The sequence below is a fragment of the Calonectris borealis genome, chromosome 5 (assembly GCF_964195595.1).
Source record: "Calonectris borealis chromosome 5, bCalBor7.hap1.2, whole genome shotgun sequence".
NCBI classification, from domain to species: domain Eukaryota; kingdom Metazoa; phylum Chordata; class Aves; order Procellariiformes; family Procellariidae; genus Calonectris; species Calonectris borealis.
The window spans coordinates 35,745,742-35,763,217 of record NC_134316.1 but is presented as its reverse complement, the minus strand read 5'-3'; the positions used below and the strand labels follow the sequence as shown (position 1 = coordinate 35,763,217).

At 34.0% G+C, this 17,476-nt stretch overlaps 1 protein-coding gene across 3 annotated transcripts in view; it reads left to right on the top strand.

Moving 5' to 3' along the window:
• Positions 1-17,476, top strand: part of FMN1 (formin 1) — a 188,145-nt gene that overhangs the window by 119,515 nt on the left and 51,154 nt on the right. For all 3 annotated transcript variants that reach the window (XM_075151791.1, XM_075151793.1, XM_075151792.1), the window contains 5 exons: positions 739-827; positions 5,534-5,663; positions 7,148-7,294; positions 10,824-10,883; positions 12,722-12,842. In XM_075151791.1, the coding sequence (XP_075007892.1) occupies positions 739-827; positions 5,534-5,663; positions 7,148-7,294; positions 10,824-10,883; positions 12,722-12,842 (547 nt within the window). The remainder of the gene's footprint in view (positions 1-738; positions 828-5,533; positions 5,664-7,147; positions 7,295-10,823; positions 10,884-12,721; positions 12,843-17,476) is intronic.

Sequence of the window (17,476 nt, the reverse complement as noted above, 5' to 3'; positions counted from 1 at the left end):
TTCAGACACAGAATAAGTAAAGTTTTATTTTATGTTGTCATTTTAGACTAGAGACATTATATAGAAAAATATTCTTTAGGGAATTTAACAGTAATAAAATAGGTAACACAAAAAAATACCCATTGACATGTTTATTTCTCTTACTGGCTTAGTTCTTGAATGTCAGAAATTTAAAACAGTGGAGTGCCTCTGGAATATGGTTAAAATGTAACAAAAGGCATAACATCTACCAGTGTTCTCTCCTGAACTGCCTGAAAAATACTGTCCTTACTTAAGGCCTGTTTTGTGCTAACATGCTGAATTTTTCTCATTCAAGGTGTAAGTGGCTAAAACAGTTAACTTGGACTAGTGCATTGCTGTCCTTACCCAAGTTGCTCTACAGACTAAGTATATAGCATTCATGAACTGTGTGACTCTGAAGTTGCATGAAAGAATACATTTACACTTGGCTGTAGAGATATCAGAGTTACGTCTCCGACTCAAACTGTGTGAAGCATCCTATAGCAATATTTGCAGTGCTTTGGTCTACAAGGATGCTCTGCTTTGTGGCCATTGGTACTAAATGGCACTGCAAGGCACTGAAGGAATTTATCATGGAACTTTATGCCTCGGTCTTTTGCATAGCCTAAATATTTCCCAATAAAAAATATAATTGTTACTTGCAGACAAACAGGTAAATTAGTAATTTATTAATTTGTTATTAATTAGTTATTAATTACTTTATATTAATTCACTCAGAGAGCACAAAAGGATGAACTGGAGAAAATCAAGCAATATTATCAGACTTCAAAAGAGGAGGAACTGAAGCTTCTGGATAAACCAGAACAGTAAGATTTTTTTTTTTTTTGGTAATATTTTAACATTACATAGTATAGTCCTTTGCTGATATGTTAAAAGGAAACTTGATACTTAATTTTTGATAGTTAATTTTTAACTTTTTTGTGTTTTTCAAAGCATGATGTAAACTTTGCCTTTATCACATAACTTTTTTCAGTCATGAGAGATTTTACTACGTCAACTTGGATCACCAGAACTGATAAAATATGTAGCCTTGAATCAATAAAAATTTCTGTTCCCATTCTCACATTTGTAAAAGACTTGTCCTTCCCTTAGAGCTTTTAGGGCTAAATTAATGTATCATAAGGCAGGGCCAGACTGATTTTGGTTGTTGATTATTTGAAAGAGCTACACAAACAGAGGGTTTTGGTGAGTCCTGTGACAAAGACACTCTGGTCATGCTGATTGAAGACCTACAAGGCTGATTCCATAGTTCATCTCCTGCGACTGTTGTGGGCAGTGACAACTGTTAGGATGAAAAACTTCTTAAGTGTTTCTCCTTCTGTTGTAATAAACCTTAGACCAATGTGAAAATCACAAGAATCCATGAGCAGAATGGTAATCCTGAGTTTTATTTTAGTGTATACATTTGATTTCAGATTTTGGCCTACCAGTGGTGTTTGTCTTCTGCTACTTTGCTACTTTGTACTTCCATCCTCTTCTAATCACAGTGCAATTTCCTGCCCTGAGGCCTCTCTGCCATCTTGCTTCCTTTTCCCTCTTGTCTGTTTTTGTCTTTTCTGCTGTCTTTGGCATAAGAAAGGGTAGGGGGAGGAAGAACTGAAACAGCAAAGATAGCATATGATTGGTTGATGTCAGAAGTATTACATTTTCATACCTTTTTTTTCCCATTAAAATGTCAGTGGTGAAAAGCAGAGTTTTTTTCCTCTTTCTCCTAACTCAAGGCAGCTAAATACTCATTTGTGACTATCCACTAGGGAATAGGTTAATGTTGGGAGATGAGGCTATCATGCTTACTCTTGATTAAGAGTGGCTATCATTCCTGAGTAAGACTTAAGAAGACAAATATCTATAAAGTGTATATACTAGCTTGTGCTTGCATCCCATATCCATGGCTTTCATTGCATTGGCTTGGGGCATAAGAATACATTGTGTGACTAGTTGATGTTTTCCAGAGCTTGAATCTTTGGCAATCTCTTTGCTGTATGTCTGAGTGAAATAAATATTAATACATTTTGTGTTCTGGAGAATACGAATCTTGTAGAGCTCTAGAGTTATAAAAAGTTGTCTGTTTTTGTAAATTATAGTGGAGAGAGGTTGATCTTAATTAAATACAAAGTTAGATTTATGCTATCATTGTTCCATAATTAAAAGTAAAGAACTGTAAATAAAGCAGTTACGCCTGATCATTCAGAGTGAAATAGTAGTGTCAAAGACAAAAGCTACTTTTTATCAATTATTACTCTTTGTGTTCTCTCTGCAAGTCTCAATTATCCCATTTTTACCGTATTATTAAACTACATAGGTTAAGAAAGCTAGCTTTTAAAAATGCTGCCTCAAGGGAGAAATAATTTGCTGATGATGCACTTATGTAAATTTTATTGGACCTTCAAAATAATCCTTTCTGAAAACTCAGTAGATCAGGTGCTGCTGGTTTTGTTGTCTAAGTCAGCCTCTAAGTCAACCTAAATGCAGAACTGGAGATTTGTTGGAACTGTACTATGCATATTAACTCCACAAGAGGTTAAAGACAGAAAAGTGCTAAATTTGTATGTGTGATTAAAAATATTTGCTACAGGGCATAAAACTCATGTATTTTCTTTAATGAGGATCAGAACAAAAGTGCAAACTAAACATTTATGGAATGGTTGCAAATACTAGCCATAGGCATTCATATAAAGAAACCATTGACATGAATTCACTGAAGTCTAAAGGAAACCTTTGCCATTTTTAAATGCTTGGATTACCAGACAAATAGAAAGCTTTAGTGGTATCACAGTTGCTCTCCTGCACATGTGATTTTGATTTGTTTTGCTGGCATGTTAAATTTGCTATTGTTGGCACAAACTGTAAGTATCACAGCAACATGACAATACTCCCCTAAATTATGCTTCATGATAATACTTGTTAAAATGCTAATATTCATTAATATGATAAAGATTTATATGCACAGTTGGCCACAATTTGGGGCTTTGCTAGCAGGATACAGATGCTTTAGCTAGTTTCCAAGAAGACTCTTTTAGTTGTAATATAATCTCTGTGAAGTCCTCTCTACTGTGAAAGAAATACTAATGAAGGAAACAGTAGCAAAATATGGGACTGAGCTTTCCTATTTTGTATGTAGTTTGAATTCAGGAAGTAGTGAGCTATTGATAATTGCTGTCCAAGTAATGCCATTTGCTTCTCTTTGAAGACCACTTTCCTTTGACTTCAGTTTAAATCCTGCTGGCTTACTAAGAAGCTTGCAGGGTTAGATAGACCTTTTTCCCCAAAAATTATTTCTAAATTTTATATTCTTCAGATGCGGATAAATGTGAACTCATAAATAGTTTACCTCCATAGAATCAGCCTTCTTTATCTATCTTCCGGAAGAATGTTCTGTTACACTAATAACATGCCTGGCTTGAAAGTATTCTGAAGTCCTTTACTACAAGATTCTGATAGGATAAAAGAGTTCTCACGTAAATGCATTTTTTATTTACAGTTTCTGCAGGAGAGGAATGGACCTCACAGAGATGAACAGCAAATTCTCTATGTTTACTTTAGGCCATAAGAAGTATAGCAATGAAAAACCCATCAAGAAGCTATGTCACAGTCATGTCATCGTTACTTTAAGTCAAAATCAGACTTTTCTCAGACTAAAATTGCAAAAATGATTTAACTAAGAGTATTCTTTTTCTCTCCAAAAGTTTTTTCCACCTGAATTGGTGGTTTGTCTTTGATAACCACAGATTCATGCCATGAGTTTGTGTTTAGTAACTACATTTGTAGTCACTAAGATTTCTTTTTGTGACAGATTTCAATTATAAGTGTATTGCCTGGATATTTACATTGAATATTTTGAATTCCAAAATATAGAGACATTTTCTTTTTATGCTGATGCCCTTTTAACTCTCGGCACAATTATGTTGTGTTGCAATGACCAGCAGTGTAGGAGATGGTTCCCTTTTTAAGGGAAGGCAAGAATATCTGTCATTTGACACTTTAAATTTAAACTTTTAAAATGTATGTATGTTAAACCTTTAGTGAAGCAGTTTGGGTTTTTCTTTCTTTTGTTTCTCTCACACAAAGTGCAAAGTATCCTCTTTTTTTCCTGGCAATGCCATTCATTCCCAATAGGAAGCATTTTTATTAATACCAGCTTGGCATTTCTTTTTTTCCCACTGCTTAAGTGTAAGAGCCAAGCCAGGCCTCCCCAATCCTTTTTTCACAATAGATTTTTTCATCAGGCAAGAAAGAAAAAGAAGGAAAAAAATGATATTCCAATTAAAAGATAGTGTTTCACACCAGCCACAGGTGGATTTTGCTGATTTTTTAGTCAGTCACTATGTATTCAGCAAAGCATTGTATGCATGAGAAATTTATAAAGCAGATTTGAAGATACTGATACTATTTACTGTGAAAAAGAAATAATTTGGAGAAATCAGATGTATTGGCTTAAATAATTAAAATAAATTTAATAAGAATTCAAGCTAATAATGGTTCACAGAATTTCCCATAATTCAGTGAGGTAGAAAAATCTTTACGGCATTGCGTTTAGGGGGACCTAAGGATATCTGCAGACAGGAGATTAGAAGAATGTTTCTAAAGTGATATTGGAGCAAAAGACAGCTTGTTTCTGGATTTCAAGAAAGCATGTGTATCACTGAAATCTGGACTCAAAACACACAAAGCAGACCCTGTTATTATAAGAAATGCTAAAGCGTCTTGTATTATTTAGCCAAGCTCTTACATTTTAAATTGAAGAAGAGAAAAGGGAGGAATTACTCATGCCTTTGGGATGCTTTCATTTTGTGATATCCGAACTGGAGTTGTTGAACATGCTTCTATTTATTTTTATTTACCAAAGAGTTAAAGGAATTAAGCTGGAATAGACTCATGAGGAAAGTGTGTATATGAGGACAGATAAAGAGCAGATAAAGAGTTAGTAACTTTGCTGAACAGTGACTGAAGAAAGATATAATCTGCAAGTATTTTAGAGCTAAATACACGCTAGGTGCATTACCATAAAACATGCTGCTATATAATTGGAAGTGTGGTGCAAATTAGTAAAAGAAAATTGAGGCTGAGCATCAGAAGAAATGTCTTGGCAGACGTTTTATATTATGAAATAACCTTGTAGGAATATATTAAGTTCCGTATTGCTGGGCACATTTTTAAGGGAAGCAAAAACACATGAGTGAAAACAGTAAATAGATAGTGTTTCTCTAGCATTTTCCTTTTCTTTTTCTTTTTTTTTCACCTATGATCTAGGTTTATGATTCTTCTATTTATTACTATGCAGCTGTGAGAGTGGGTTAATGGATTAATGTGATAATGATTAATGTCTTGCCTTTTTCTTGATATTAATAGGATTTCTTAACACATTGAGCATAAAGAATATAACAATTATAAATTCTGACAGATTTGATTCAAAGTAGGAAAGATTGCATGTATATTTCATGATACTTTGATCCATTATGTACTCCACAGATAAGAAATATAAAGATTCACTAATACTCTTTTTTTTCCACAGATTTTTATATGAGTTATCTCAGATCCCCAACTTCACAGAACGAGCTCAGTGTATTATCTTCCAGTCAGTTTTCTCTGAAGGGATAACATCAGTGCACCGGAAAGTTGATATCATAACTCGTGTTTCCAAGGTAAGTCCTAATGAAAGCTAAATAAAAACAGAAATATGTTTTAGAGTATTCATGCTTCTTTTCTTACCATAAGTGATGAACCTTAAGCCTGGTTATTGGCTTTTCAGGAAAATAAAAATATATTAAATTTTTTAGCTGCTTATAAGAACAAAAGGAGGAGGAAAGAGGGAAGGTGAGTTGTGTGTGTGCTGCCCTGTGCTCTACATAGGAAAATTTATTTTTATTTGAATGGCAGATTTTTATTACGTTGAATATTAATTAGAGTAATAGATAATCTCCATAAAATAGAAATTAAGTATCAGACTAGCTTAGTACAAGGCCTTGCAAACTTACTTTTTTTGCATATCACTGTTGATGCCATCAGCAGTAGATGCCTATCACATCCATTAGCTTATTACTTTCCCCTGGTATCTATACATTTCTGTTAACCCTGATACAGCAGATTTTTTAGTACCTGACAAAGCTTTACCTAAGATCTCTATACTATGAATGACTAAGGACAAGATTTTGAAATTATAACAAATAAAACATTAAAAGTAGAATGAGATAGAAATAGTGACCTAAAGATATAACATCCTGGCCAGGACAGTATTTAATTTTTTTTTTTTTTCCAATTTGAAGATTAGCTTTTGATTAGCATGCTGCCACAAAGTACCCATGCTCTACCCCTTTGGATTTCTTTGCATATTCTAATAATAAAAATAGTTACTTAGTGTTTCCTTTCCAAAGGAGACATAAATAACAGATCGGTTTTGTATGAGATAGGGAAAGTATTGGTAGGTATAGGTATTGCCCTCAGTTTACTTATGAGGAGCTCACGCTACAATTGATTTATCCAATATGTGTAGTATAAGGCTACATAGTTAAGAATTAGGCCCATGGCCTCAGATTCTCGATTGACAAGACAGATGCCTTTATATGTAAATTAAAATGATTTATTGGTTCTCCATTGTGTTTTTAGATTTCTTTTCTGTTTTGAGGCATAGTAATTTAGTCCTTAGCCCTGGTATATCTGCATTAAGTATGGATCAAGAAATGTGGATTTCCAGAGCACCAGAACCAATGAGAAGCAGACTGAATGTGACAGTCCGAGTCTAACCTAGTGGCAGCAAAAATAGCACATCTCCATTTGACTGTGCATTATGCAAACTCGTGATAAACCACGTCTGTAAGATTTTTAAGGGCTACTAAGAATGTTTAGTAATCTTCTTCCATTAATCCTTTTGTCACCTACATAGCATATGATGCCATATAATTTGCTTGATATGGATTAGGTTAAACAAAGTATCTTAGGCAGATACAGGCTAATAAACGCTTCCCTTAAATGTTTGATTCTTGTACCAGTTTTACCTTCCTTTCCCTACAGGGGTAAAAATACACAAGAAACAAAACCTCTAGCAAAAATAAAATAAAAAAAGGTTTTTTATATTAGTGATTAGAATTTTTGTGCCAATAGAAGTTACAGACTAGTATCCTTTTTCCAGGCTTTGCTGAACATGACAAGTGTAAAGGAAATTTTAGGTTTGATTCTGGCTTTTGGAAATTATATGAATGGTGGGAATAGGACCCGAGGTCAAGCTGATGGATTTGGTTTGGAAATACTCCCCAAATTAAAGGATGTCAAAAGCAGAGTAAGTACTCATTTTTAATTAAAGATAATTTATCTCAAGAGATCTTTTTTTGTTCCATCATCTGTCAAAAGGTAATCTTTTCTTATTTCTTACCATTCTTGCTTGAAAGAGCAAGGCACTTTGTACCATTTTCTTGCTTTTTTCTCCCAACTTTGCACCTCCTTCTCCTGCACATGCTCATATTTCCATAATCTCCAATTTCTCCTATTCAGTACTACTAGGATAATTATCTTATGTGAGAACTTCTGAGTGTCTCTTTTACTAGTAGGGACTTAGTTACAGTAGGTTAGAGAGAAGTGAGAGAGCACAGACTGCTGAAGTTATCTCCAGTAAATGTCCCCATTCTTTTTTCTTGCTTTTAACTTAAGGTAGCTCTATGTGAGTAAAAGTGTTTTAAAAATCAGGTTTAAAAACAAAATATCAGTAAAGGTTCAGTGTAGCATATACCCTAAGGAATTATACATAAAGGATATAAATATATAATAGAGGTGTGTCAGACCCAACAAGATATTTTCAGTCTTTTTTTTTAATTGGCACTTAAATGGATGTAGGGCATGAATTCTGAACAGCATGCACGAGAAAATGCTCATAGATGGCAGTAAATTATTTTGTCAAAAATTGAGAACCACTAGCACATTTTTGATTAGTCATGCTAGGATCAAAGTCAGGCTCAGACAAACTCTGTACACCTTTTGAGATGAGGTTACTTTGTTCCTTATTTCAGTAGGGCAGGGGAGGAGGTGCTAGATAATGTGGGCAATGGAAACACTGCTCAAAGTCATTCTTTGCCGAAGCATACCTAGATACCACATGGATATATGAAGCAGCAAAGAATAGGAGATATTTTCTGCTGATGCTGGTATAGATTTGGAGGGTGAGAAAAAAACTGTTCTTTCATGTTCCTCCTCTTTTCCTACGTGAAGTGCTGTCTTGAACTATAAGAAAGGTAGATTTAAATCTTTTGTTCCCAGTTATGCTTCAAGTACATAGGAACGCGTTTGTGAGACAGGCAATGTCAGGAAAGCAGTATGTCTAGGGACCTTTTTATTTTACTTGTGAATACCATCATAAACAGAGTGTAAAAACATGTTTAATGAATTGTACAGAGAGCAACTGTATTAATGAAAGTTTTTCCAATGGATTTGAGTCCTAAAGACATTGAGGTGCTGGAGTGTGTCCAAAGAAGAGCAACAAAGCTGGTGAAGGGTCTAGAAAACAAGTCTTATGAGGAGCGTCTGAGGAAACTGGGGTTGTTTAGTCTGGAGAAAAGGAGGCTGAGGGGAGACCTTATTGCTCTCTATAACTACCTGAAAGGAGGGTGTAGTGAGGTGGGTGTCGGTCTCTTTTCTCAAGTAACAAGCGATAGGATGAGAGGAAACAGCCTCAAGTTGTGCCGGGGAGGGTTAGATTGGATACCAGGAAAAATTTTCTCACTGAAAGGGTTATCAAGCACTGGGACAGGCTGCCCAGGGAAGTGGTTGAGTCACCATCCCTGGAGGTATTTAAAAGACGTGTACATGTGGCGCTTAGGGACATGGTTTAGTGGTGGACTTGGCAGTGTTAGGTTTATGGTTGGACTTGTTGATCTTAAAGGTCTTTTCCAACCTAAATGATTCTGATTCTATGATTCTAATTCTTACCTTCCTCTTCACTGCAATGGTTCAGGTGTTCCCTATGACCGCTTTTCTTCCAGTCCTGTTCCATGGACAAGACACAGTACAAGCTGCAGCTAAACTAGAACCAGGCCAAGTTTCCCAGTACTCAGGTGTTCATTGGTTGGCCAACTGCCAATAAGAAAAATATAAAATAGCTGAGCTTTGCCTGACTTTTCTCATAGAAGTACTAATTTTAGTCTTGCTCTTCTATTTAACCATAAACTTGTAAGAATTTAATTATCTCTGGGACTTTCCAATTTGGCTGAATTTAACCAGCACATTCTGAAATGATGAGTTATAAAAAGGAGCGATAGATATACAGTATAATTGCATAAGACTTGTTCCTTAGCAAAACAAGCTAAAAAATTACAGTGTTTACAGTTTTGTGGTAGCCAAAAGAAATATATTATTAGTTTAAACTAGTCTCCAAAATGCATAAAAACTCAAAGGGACCAGGTGCTACAGGCAGACAAGAAAGTTCAGAGATAATTGGTAGACTGTATTTGCAAGGAAGAAGAATGCAGGGTCTTGTATATTTGAACACTAAGGTATCCTTCCTGTGTCCTGTGTCCCGTTATTCCCTTTTTGGGAATTGCCAGCAAGTAATATTACATCTAGGTAAGCTGAATTCCAGGAGCGAAGGTAAAGAGTCAATGTTAAATATCTCTTATGTCACATAAAAGTCATTTGTTGTCACATGAGCCTAGAAAGTTACTTGATACAGAGATTTTTTAAAAAATGTAGCTCATCACTTCAAAATCTCTGTGTTTTGTCTTCTGCAAATACTCTTTAAACCAAAGTAATAGGTTTGATAGTTTAGCATATAGAAAATAGAATAACAGGCGTATTTTACTCTAAAAGAGCAATCAAATGTTCATGAGTCACCTCAGTTCCTTTTTGTTACATGACCTGCCAACAATGTCTTTTAAAAGCATTATACAAGCAGAGTGGCTTTGTCTGCATGACAGCAATGACTTGCTTAGTTAAGAATTTTGCTGGTATATGATATTAATAAAATATAATGTGCTGCAGGCTCTAATATAGGAGAGGCAGCTCTGTACAGGAAGTCAGACATTGTTCGCATACAAATGTTTGTCCTGATACCTGTCAATATACAATATGAAGACACATCCAAAAAAACTTCAAACACATTCTGGATATAATTCCCTATATTATGATTCTTTCATGGTTTTGAACATAACATATAAGTTGCAGTTTTACACTTTTCCTTTAGTTCATCTGGCCTATGCTGACCCAATGACATGTACCAAAATAAAATGATGTTGTGTACAGTTGTTATATGCAGGACCATGGAAGTGGTGATTCCACAAAGAGAGTATTAAAATTCATATTTATAAGGCAAGAGGGCATGAAATATACTTGTTAGGTACATGCTGTCTGGTTTTATATTTGGAGAAAAATATGAAAAATATCTATGCCTCTTTCAGATCTTCATTATAGATGAATTGAGAATAGAGGAATCAAGAAATTCAGTTCACCTTAATGTATCTGAGGTGACCGTAATATTTAGTTAATATTATATTCAAGAATAATATTATTAATTAATATTATTATTCAAGTAAATATTGTTATTCAGTAATGTTTTGTATTATTAAAAAAAGATATGGGGAAAGCTTCTCCTAAAGCATGCCTGGTATTTAGAGCCAAAAGAAGCTCTAGGTCCTGTGGTGATACGATCAAGCCTAAAATACTGATTTTTTGATCAGTAATGCTAGGGCTAAAGATATTGTAAGTCTTATTTCTCACAGCAATATAAAATAATAATATATATATTTTGAAATAGAGTAAATTTTCACTCACTTGAAACGGTGTGAATTACACACATTTTTAATTATATATTTTTTTTTTCCTAGGATAATGGCATTAATCTTGTGGATTATGTCGTCATATATTACCTACGCCATTGTGATAAGGTAAAAGATTCATTTGCTGTATCAGCCTCTCCAAAAGTAGGTTTCTTTCAGAGATTGTAAAAGGGTTTGTATTAGCTCTTTTAAAAATCTGAACATTGTAGCTCTGATGGGAAAATAAAATTCATTTCTTTTGCTTTCTTGTAATAACTGTGGACCTCAATAAGGCTGAAATTTATTGTAGGTTTTATGATAAGGCTTTGGAAAATTTTACATTAACCGTTGAACTAACCACCGCAGGCAATTGCCTGTGACTGTTGCAAACTGGACAGGTAGTCACTCCCGTCCTGTCTTCTTACATCCTGGTTACTATAATGTTGTAAATCTCGTTCTGCTTGAATACAAACAATTTTTTCTTTTTTTCCTTTTTTTTTTTTTTTTTATTCTTACATAAGGGTGTTAAATTGATGAGTTAGTAGTCCTGAGTATTTTTTCCAGGAGTAAGACTAAAGTAAGTGAAGACTAAAGTGAAGACCTTTCCCTGCCCATGGCAGGGGGATTGAACTAGATGATCTTTAAAGGTCCCCTTCCAATCCAAACGATTCTATGATTCTATGATCTCTAACGTTGGAGGGTCTGTATGTCAGGAGCCTGTGGAACAGCTCCTGGGGCTGAGCTGTAGAGGAGATAAAAAACTAGCAGATATGTAGATCTGTACTTGGTTTATTTCTTTTTTTTTTTCTTTTTTCTTTTTTTCTTTTTTTTTTTTCTTTTTTTGGCACAGGGAAATAAAGTGTCATTATTTTAACCTAAGTACCCATCTTGTAAAAAGCCTTGTAACAAAAGCAACTTTGTCTACCCTGTAATGTTTATCAGTTCTCAAGGTATTGACATATGTATTGTTTTCTCCTTTTTTAATAATGCTGAAGCTAATGCTTTCTAATTCATTTATTTAAATATTTAATATTTCTGCAAACTTTCTACTGTAATTTTACTTCAGGGAATTTTGTAAAACAGTTTATCTTCCTTGGGAGGAAAGGGACACAGTGTAAATGTCATCCATTGTACCTTTCCGCCCGTGAATGTTCATATCTTTATAATAATAAAATTATTTTTTCCCTGTTCACAAAATAATTAGTTCTCCAACCTATGAGTTTTCCTTTATTACAGACTGAAATCTGTGTGCAGGTAGTATTTTAAACTCACTAGTATATGCTTATACACAGCAATATCATATTTATACACTTTACTTGTTAAATTTCCACTGGTGATATTGCTTTGCACCTTGTAAGGTTTTTTTGTTTTGTTTTATTTTACTTCTGATTTTCTTTTTCTTACTGTGCTAAAAATGAGGTATATACTTAGGAGTTCCATACAGACATTAACCCATGTGATTTATTTAGCCACATAAACCTTCAACTGTATATTTTTATCTATACAAAATACTTAGGCAATATACAAATATTGTTTTCAATTTATGCTTATAAAGTGTGTGTATATTTAATGAATTGGGAGAGAATGAAACCACAAACTTTTGGCATAAGATCACTTGTTGCATTAAAATAGGCATTCATGTTATCTGTTTTTAAGAAACTTCTAATACCTTATTTAAACCTTTATTGATATAAAATGAACCGAAATGTTGTGAGCTCAATGTTGTTTTGTAGTTGAAATTGAGCACAGTTTGCTTTACAACATCCAAAAGGAAGTTTCAACACTCAGAATGGTCAGGATTTCATCTCGAATGATATATATGTTATTTTAGCAAGAATGATTTAAAATATATTAATTTTGCAGTTTTATAATAGTGTTTCATAGATGACGTTTCAAAAAAAGTAATTTATTTCACTGCAAACACATTCAATTTTCATAGTAGCCTGTTTGTTTGTTTGTTTGTTTAGGAAGCAGGAACAGACAAGAGTATTTTTCCTTTACCAGAACCACAGGATTTTTTCCAGGCCTCCCAAGTTAAGTTTGAAGACCTAATAAAAGACTTAAGGAAACTGAAGAGAGATCTAGAAGGTAACTGGCAACTTTCACATTTGTTCTGCTAACAACAAAGTGCCATTTAAAATGTGACCTTTATGAGGTTTTCTTATTGCTAATTAGGTTTATAGTGTTGATTCATTTAGAGTTTTTACACTGTGGCACAAATTACTCACATAAATTAGAAAGAAAAAAAAATTCAAACTCATGACTTAATAAAAATGAAAGTAAAGTTACTGCAAAGTAATTTTCCCTTTTACAATTGAAAGGCCCCTAAAGAAATCTTTCTAACATTTTCTTTAGTTATGTGTGAATATTCCTCTGGCTTCTCCAGAACTGTGTGTTTAACTGTAGATATCTGTAAGTTCCATAACATAAATACTTTCTTCAGTACTTGTATAACAACAATTTAACAGCTACAAGAAAGAGTTGAATACTATTAATGTAGAAATAAAACACAGCTTGCCAAGGCACAGCAAAGGGAAATGGAAAGCTCCAGTTCAAAATATTTTCACCCTAGGACATAAAATAAACATTTAAAAATGTTTATTATAAAGAGGGGCTCAGAAACCCAACTCATCTATCAATCAAGGTACTGAGTGGAAATAAAGTAGGAAGGGTTGCTCTCTAAGTGTTCCAAGCAGTTTCATTTTTATTTTATGCTTCATATGACTTTCTAAAATAAATCCAGCAAATGATGACTGAATATTTTAAGCCTGTCTTTTTTGTTAAGGAAAAGTTGCTACTTTTACTGAAGCAGTTTTGTGTAGAAAATGGAGTTTATGGGGAGAATCTGCATAAATGTCTGTAAAAACTTCTTCATTTACATTCACATCTCTGCATCAAAACGGAAGAGTCCTTTTAGAATCAGAGTTGAACAAGATGATTGTTTTTAATTTTTTTCAATGTAAGGCAATGAAAACCATTACAAAACAATTTATCCTTACAGTTAGAAATTGCTGGATTAGGTCACTGCCGTCTTTAGCATAGTTTCAAAGGTTAACAGTGGTAGAAAAGTATCAGTTGTTGTTTGTTCGACCCGGGCATAAGTGAGTGCTCTATCTCCTCTCATCGCTTGGCCCTGTAAACCCCTTGGCCTGCCCTCTTTTGGGCTAGTTTGTGCAGAAACATGATCTGTGTTTGATCTTCTACTTTTTCAGCATGTAGTCCTACTGTTGTGCATCTTAGTCTTGCAGGATCTGCATTGAGGCTGTGACATTCACATCATATTTGTTCTACATTGCAAAGACACAGACAGCAAGTAGGAAAAGCTAAACACTTTAACTAACTCTTAAAATAAAAACTGCAGCTTTCTTGTAATCACTGATTTCTATTTTCTAAAACAAATTTTCTTAGGTATTTATAGAAAATCTAGAAAAATTGTTATGTTGAGGTTGTTTTCATAATTCTTCTTTGTAAAGATGTATTTGAAACCCAGCCAAACCAATTAACATATAAAGTTAATGACAGCAAAGATTTGAAACAAAAAAGGTTGTGGAAATGTTTTCAGATGTTGGTATTTTATCACTCAGAATTATGCAGCAAAATTCTAAAAGCATTCCTGTGATTAGTTTCTCTTGTATTTAAGCAAAGAAACGATCACTCATATAAAAATGTTGTATCTCTTTCAAAATTCCCTTTCAAATTTTTTTCTTCAGATAATGCTGTAGTTTATTTTTAAATCAAAATTTTAATTGAAGAGGTTATAATTTTAACACGTTCAACAAAGATTTGATGAGTCTCTGTAGTTTATTGGAGCCATTAAAAAGTTGTGGCTGCTGGCAGAATACCAGTGAAAGTCTAAAGCTGAAACAGATGTGAGTAGCAGAAACCAAGTCCAGAGAAGCGTCGGGCCCAGCTATCCAGACAGGCGCGGCCCTTCAGATGTAAATAATTTGAACAATATTAACTGGGGCTGCCTGTGTTATAGAGTACATTGGATTTATTTCACAGTTTGGTTGGCTAAGGTAGTCTTAAGCAGATTACTTTGGAAGTGGGATGAGACAAAGGTAATAAATGAAAGAGGGGGTTTCTTGTGTGCCATTAGGGAACGAACTAATGTTCCTGTTAGTGACCTACTTTTTTTCTGAGATTTGTATAGGATGATTTTAAAAAAAAAGATAATATCACCTCTTGTGCCTGAAATGGCAACTTTGATAGACACTTTTCATAATAGTTGTCATTTAGTATTTAAAAATATTTTTTACTGGTTTATCAAGGCATTCATTTATCTTTCTATCATCGATATTAACATAGGAAAGATTGAGTTATCATGAGTGGCATGTCTTAATGGTGTAAACCTCTGGTTTGAAATACCTAGACACTGTGGAACCGAAAGTTCAAATCTAGATGGAGCACAAACCCTTTCATCCTTTTCAGATAAACAGATTGAGTTCCATACAATTTGCTATTTTGAAGTCTTTCAGATTAGACCTTAAAGGGACAGACTAACTTTAGTCTAAAGGGATTAGGCTAAAGTTTGGCTCAAAAATTCAAACAAATTTTTGGAGAGCCTTAATCTAACAGGTTTTTAATGCATATTCCAGAACAAACTTTGTAATCATGAGCATTTTTAGGTTAAAAAGAATGATAAACAAAAATATGCATTTAATATAGGCTTCTAAGGGGAAAGAATTACAAAAGAATGCAATATTAAATAGAGAGATGAAAATTTTAGCATGAAATCTGATTCCACAGGAAAAAGAAACCTTTTCCGTAAGTTCAGGTTTTCACTCCAGGTCTGTATAGTCGGTGTATTTCCAAGGTTTTCAAAGATTACACAGTAGCATAAGCAGATACATTTATTCATTTAACAGGTATTAGCTTTCCAGTTAATCTTTAGATTTACAGGAAAAAAGTTTTTGCTTTGCATTGATATTTTAAGGTTGTAAGATACCTCATTTTTTGTCTAGGGCAATTATTTCCACTTTTTCCTTTCCCTGTGACCAAACATGATTTCCCTTCTAGTCTGGACAATGCCACTTGATTGGTATTCTTCTGGAATAAGCGCAGAATGTTTGAAATGTGTAATCATAAGAAGATTTTTAGAAAGAAAGCCACTTTACCAAAGTATGATAGACTTGTATAAGTTTTACCATGAACCTTTTATTCATCTCTCTCTGAAGCTGAACAGTCTTAATTATTCAAATTAGTTGCACTATAGATTTTTTCCATCTGTCATACTCATTGCTCTTCTTTGCAATACAGTTCGTAAAATTTTAAAATGCTGCTCCGTTAGTCAAAAGAAAGCAATATTAGATTCCTTGTATCACTTGCTATAATGTGCATTACAACTTCTTAGTATTCTTGACCTTAATAACTGAAAGAGCAAAGATATTTATTGAATGGTTAAAAATGGAAACTAAGGTAGGTCCATTCTGAATTCTTTCAAGAGTCACACCTTTATTTCTCATAATAAATTAAATTTCCTATGAGATTGTAACATTCTTATCCCAATGAAAATCCACATACCTTTTGCTTTCACCTTCTTTCATGACCGCCAGTAGAGATATTATTTGCCATTTTCATACTATTTTTTCAGTACTGTATATATGTTTTAAATTTTTACTAACTTAACTGAGTCTATATGAGTATGTATGTAGGTGTTTACACACACACATACATGACTGAAAGGAATTAAGCAGTGGAACTTCATCAAAACTTCAGCTTATGTAAAAGCTTCATCTTGTAAAATTGTATAACCCTTGTAAAAAGATTAAAAGGGAAGCAAGTAAAACTACGCATGAAAAGTTGAGAAACGACAATGTTACATTGGCTGTTTTCCCATTGTTTTTCATACAGAAGCATTCCAAGTATCTTAAAATCATAGAGAAATGCAGGTTGTTTGGTTGGGAAGTACCTCTGGAGGTCCTGTGGTCCAAAGCCTTTGAGGAGGACTAACTTCATATTTAGATCAGGTTGTACAGGGCCTTAGCCAGCTCAGTTTTGAATCTAATGATGGAAGTTCCAACCTTCCTTTTCCATAAGAAAAAATATTCAAGATAATGATTCAGCACTGGTGCAGGTGCCCAGAGAGGGCTGAATCATTATCTTGAATATTTTTCATTATCCCTTGTGAGAATTTCTTGTGCTGCAACTTGTGACTATTACTCCTTTTTCTTTAGATGTACATTTCTGAGAAAAGTCTGGCTCCATCTTCTCTACAGCTATTTGTTAGATAGTTGAAGTGAAAAACTAGATGCCCAGTTAGCTTTCTCTTAACCAGGCTGAACATAGCTGGCTTCCTCTGCCTCTTCTTCGACCACTTCATTTTATTTTTATTCTCAAATGGTGGCATGAGAATATATATATTCTTTTGCAGATATGAATATGTTTTGTGTGTATATATATATATTCGTATATATATATTCTTTTTCATAGAAACAGCTCCAGTGCACTGGATGTGACCAGCATGGTGTTGCCATATCGATACCAGCATTATAGCTAATTAACCTCTCTTAGCATGGCTGACTAGACCAGACTAAACTGTTGCATTTACATTGCTCTCATTCAGTGCCTCTTCATGGAGCTTTGTATCACATTATATTGGAAAGTGGATATGTGTTACAAAATTAAGACAAGAATGGAAGAGAATTTAGAAATGAGAAATGAGTGGAAATTGGAAAGGGTCACACATTCTCGGTTCCTGCAGCCACTGTCACTATAAATAG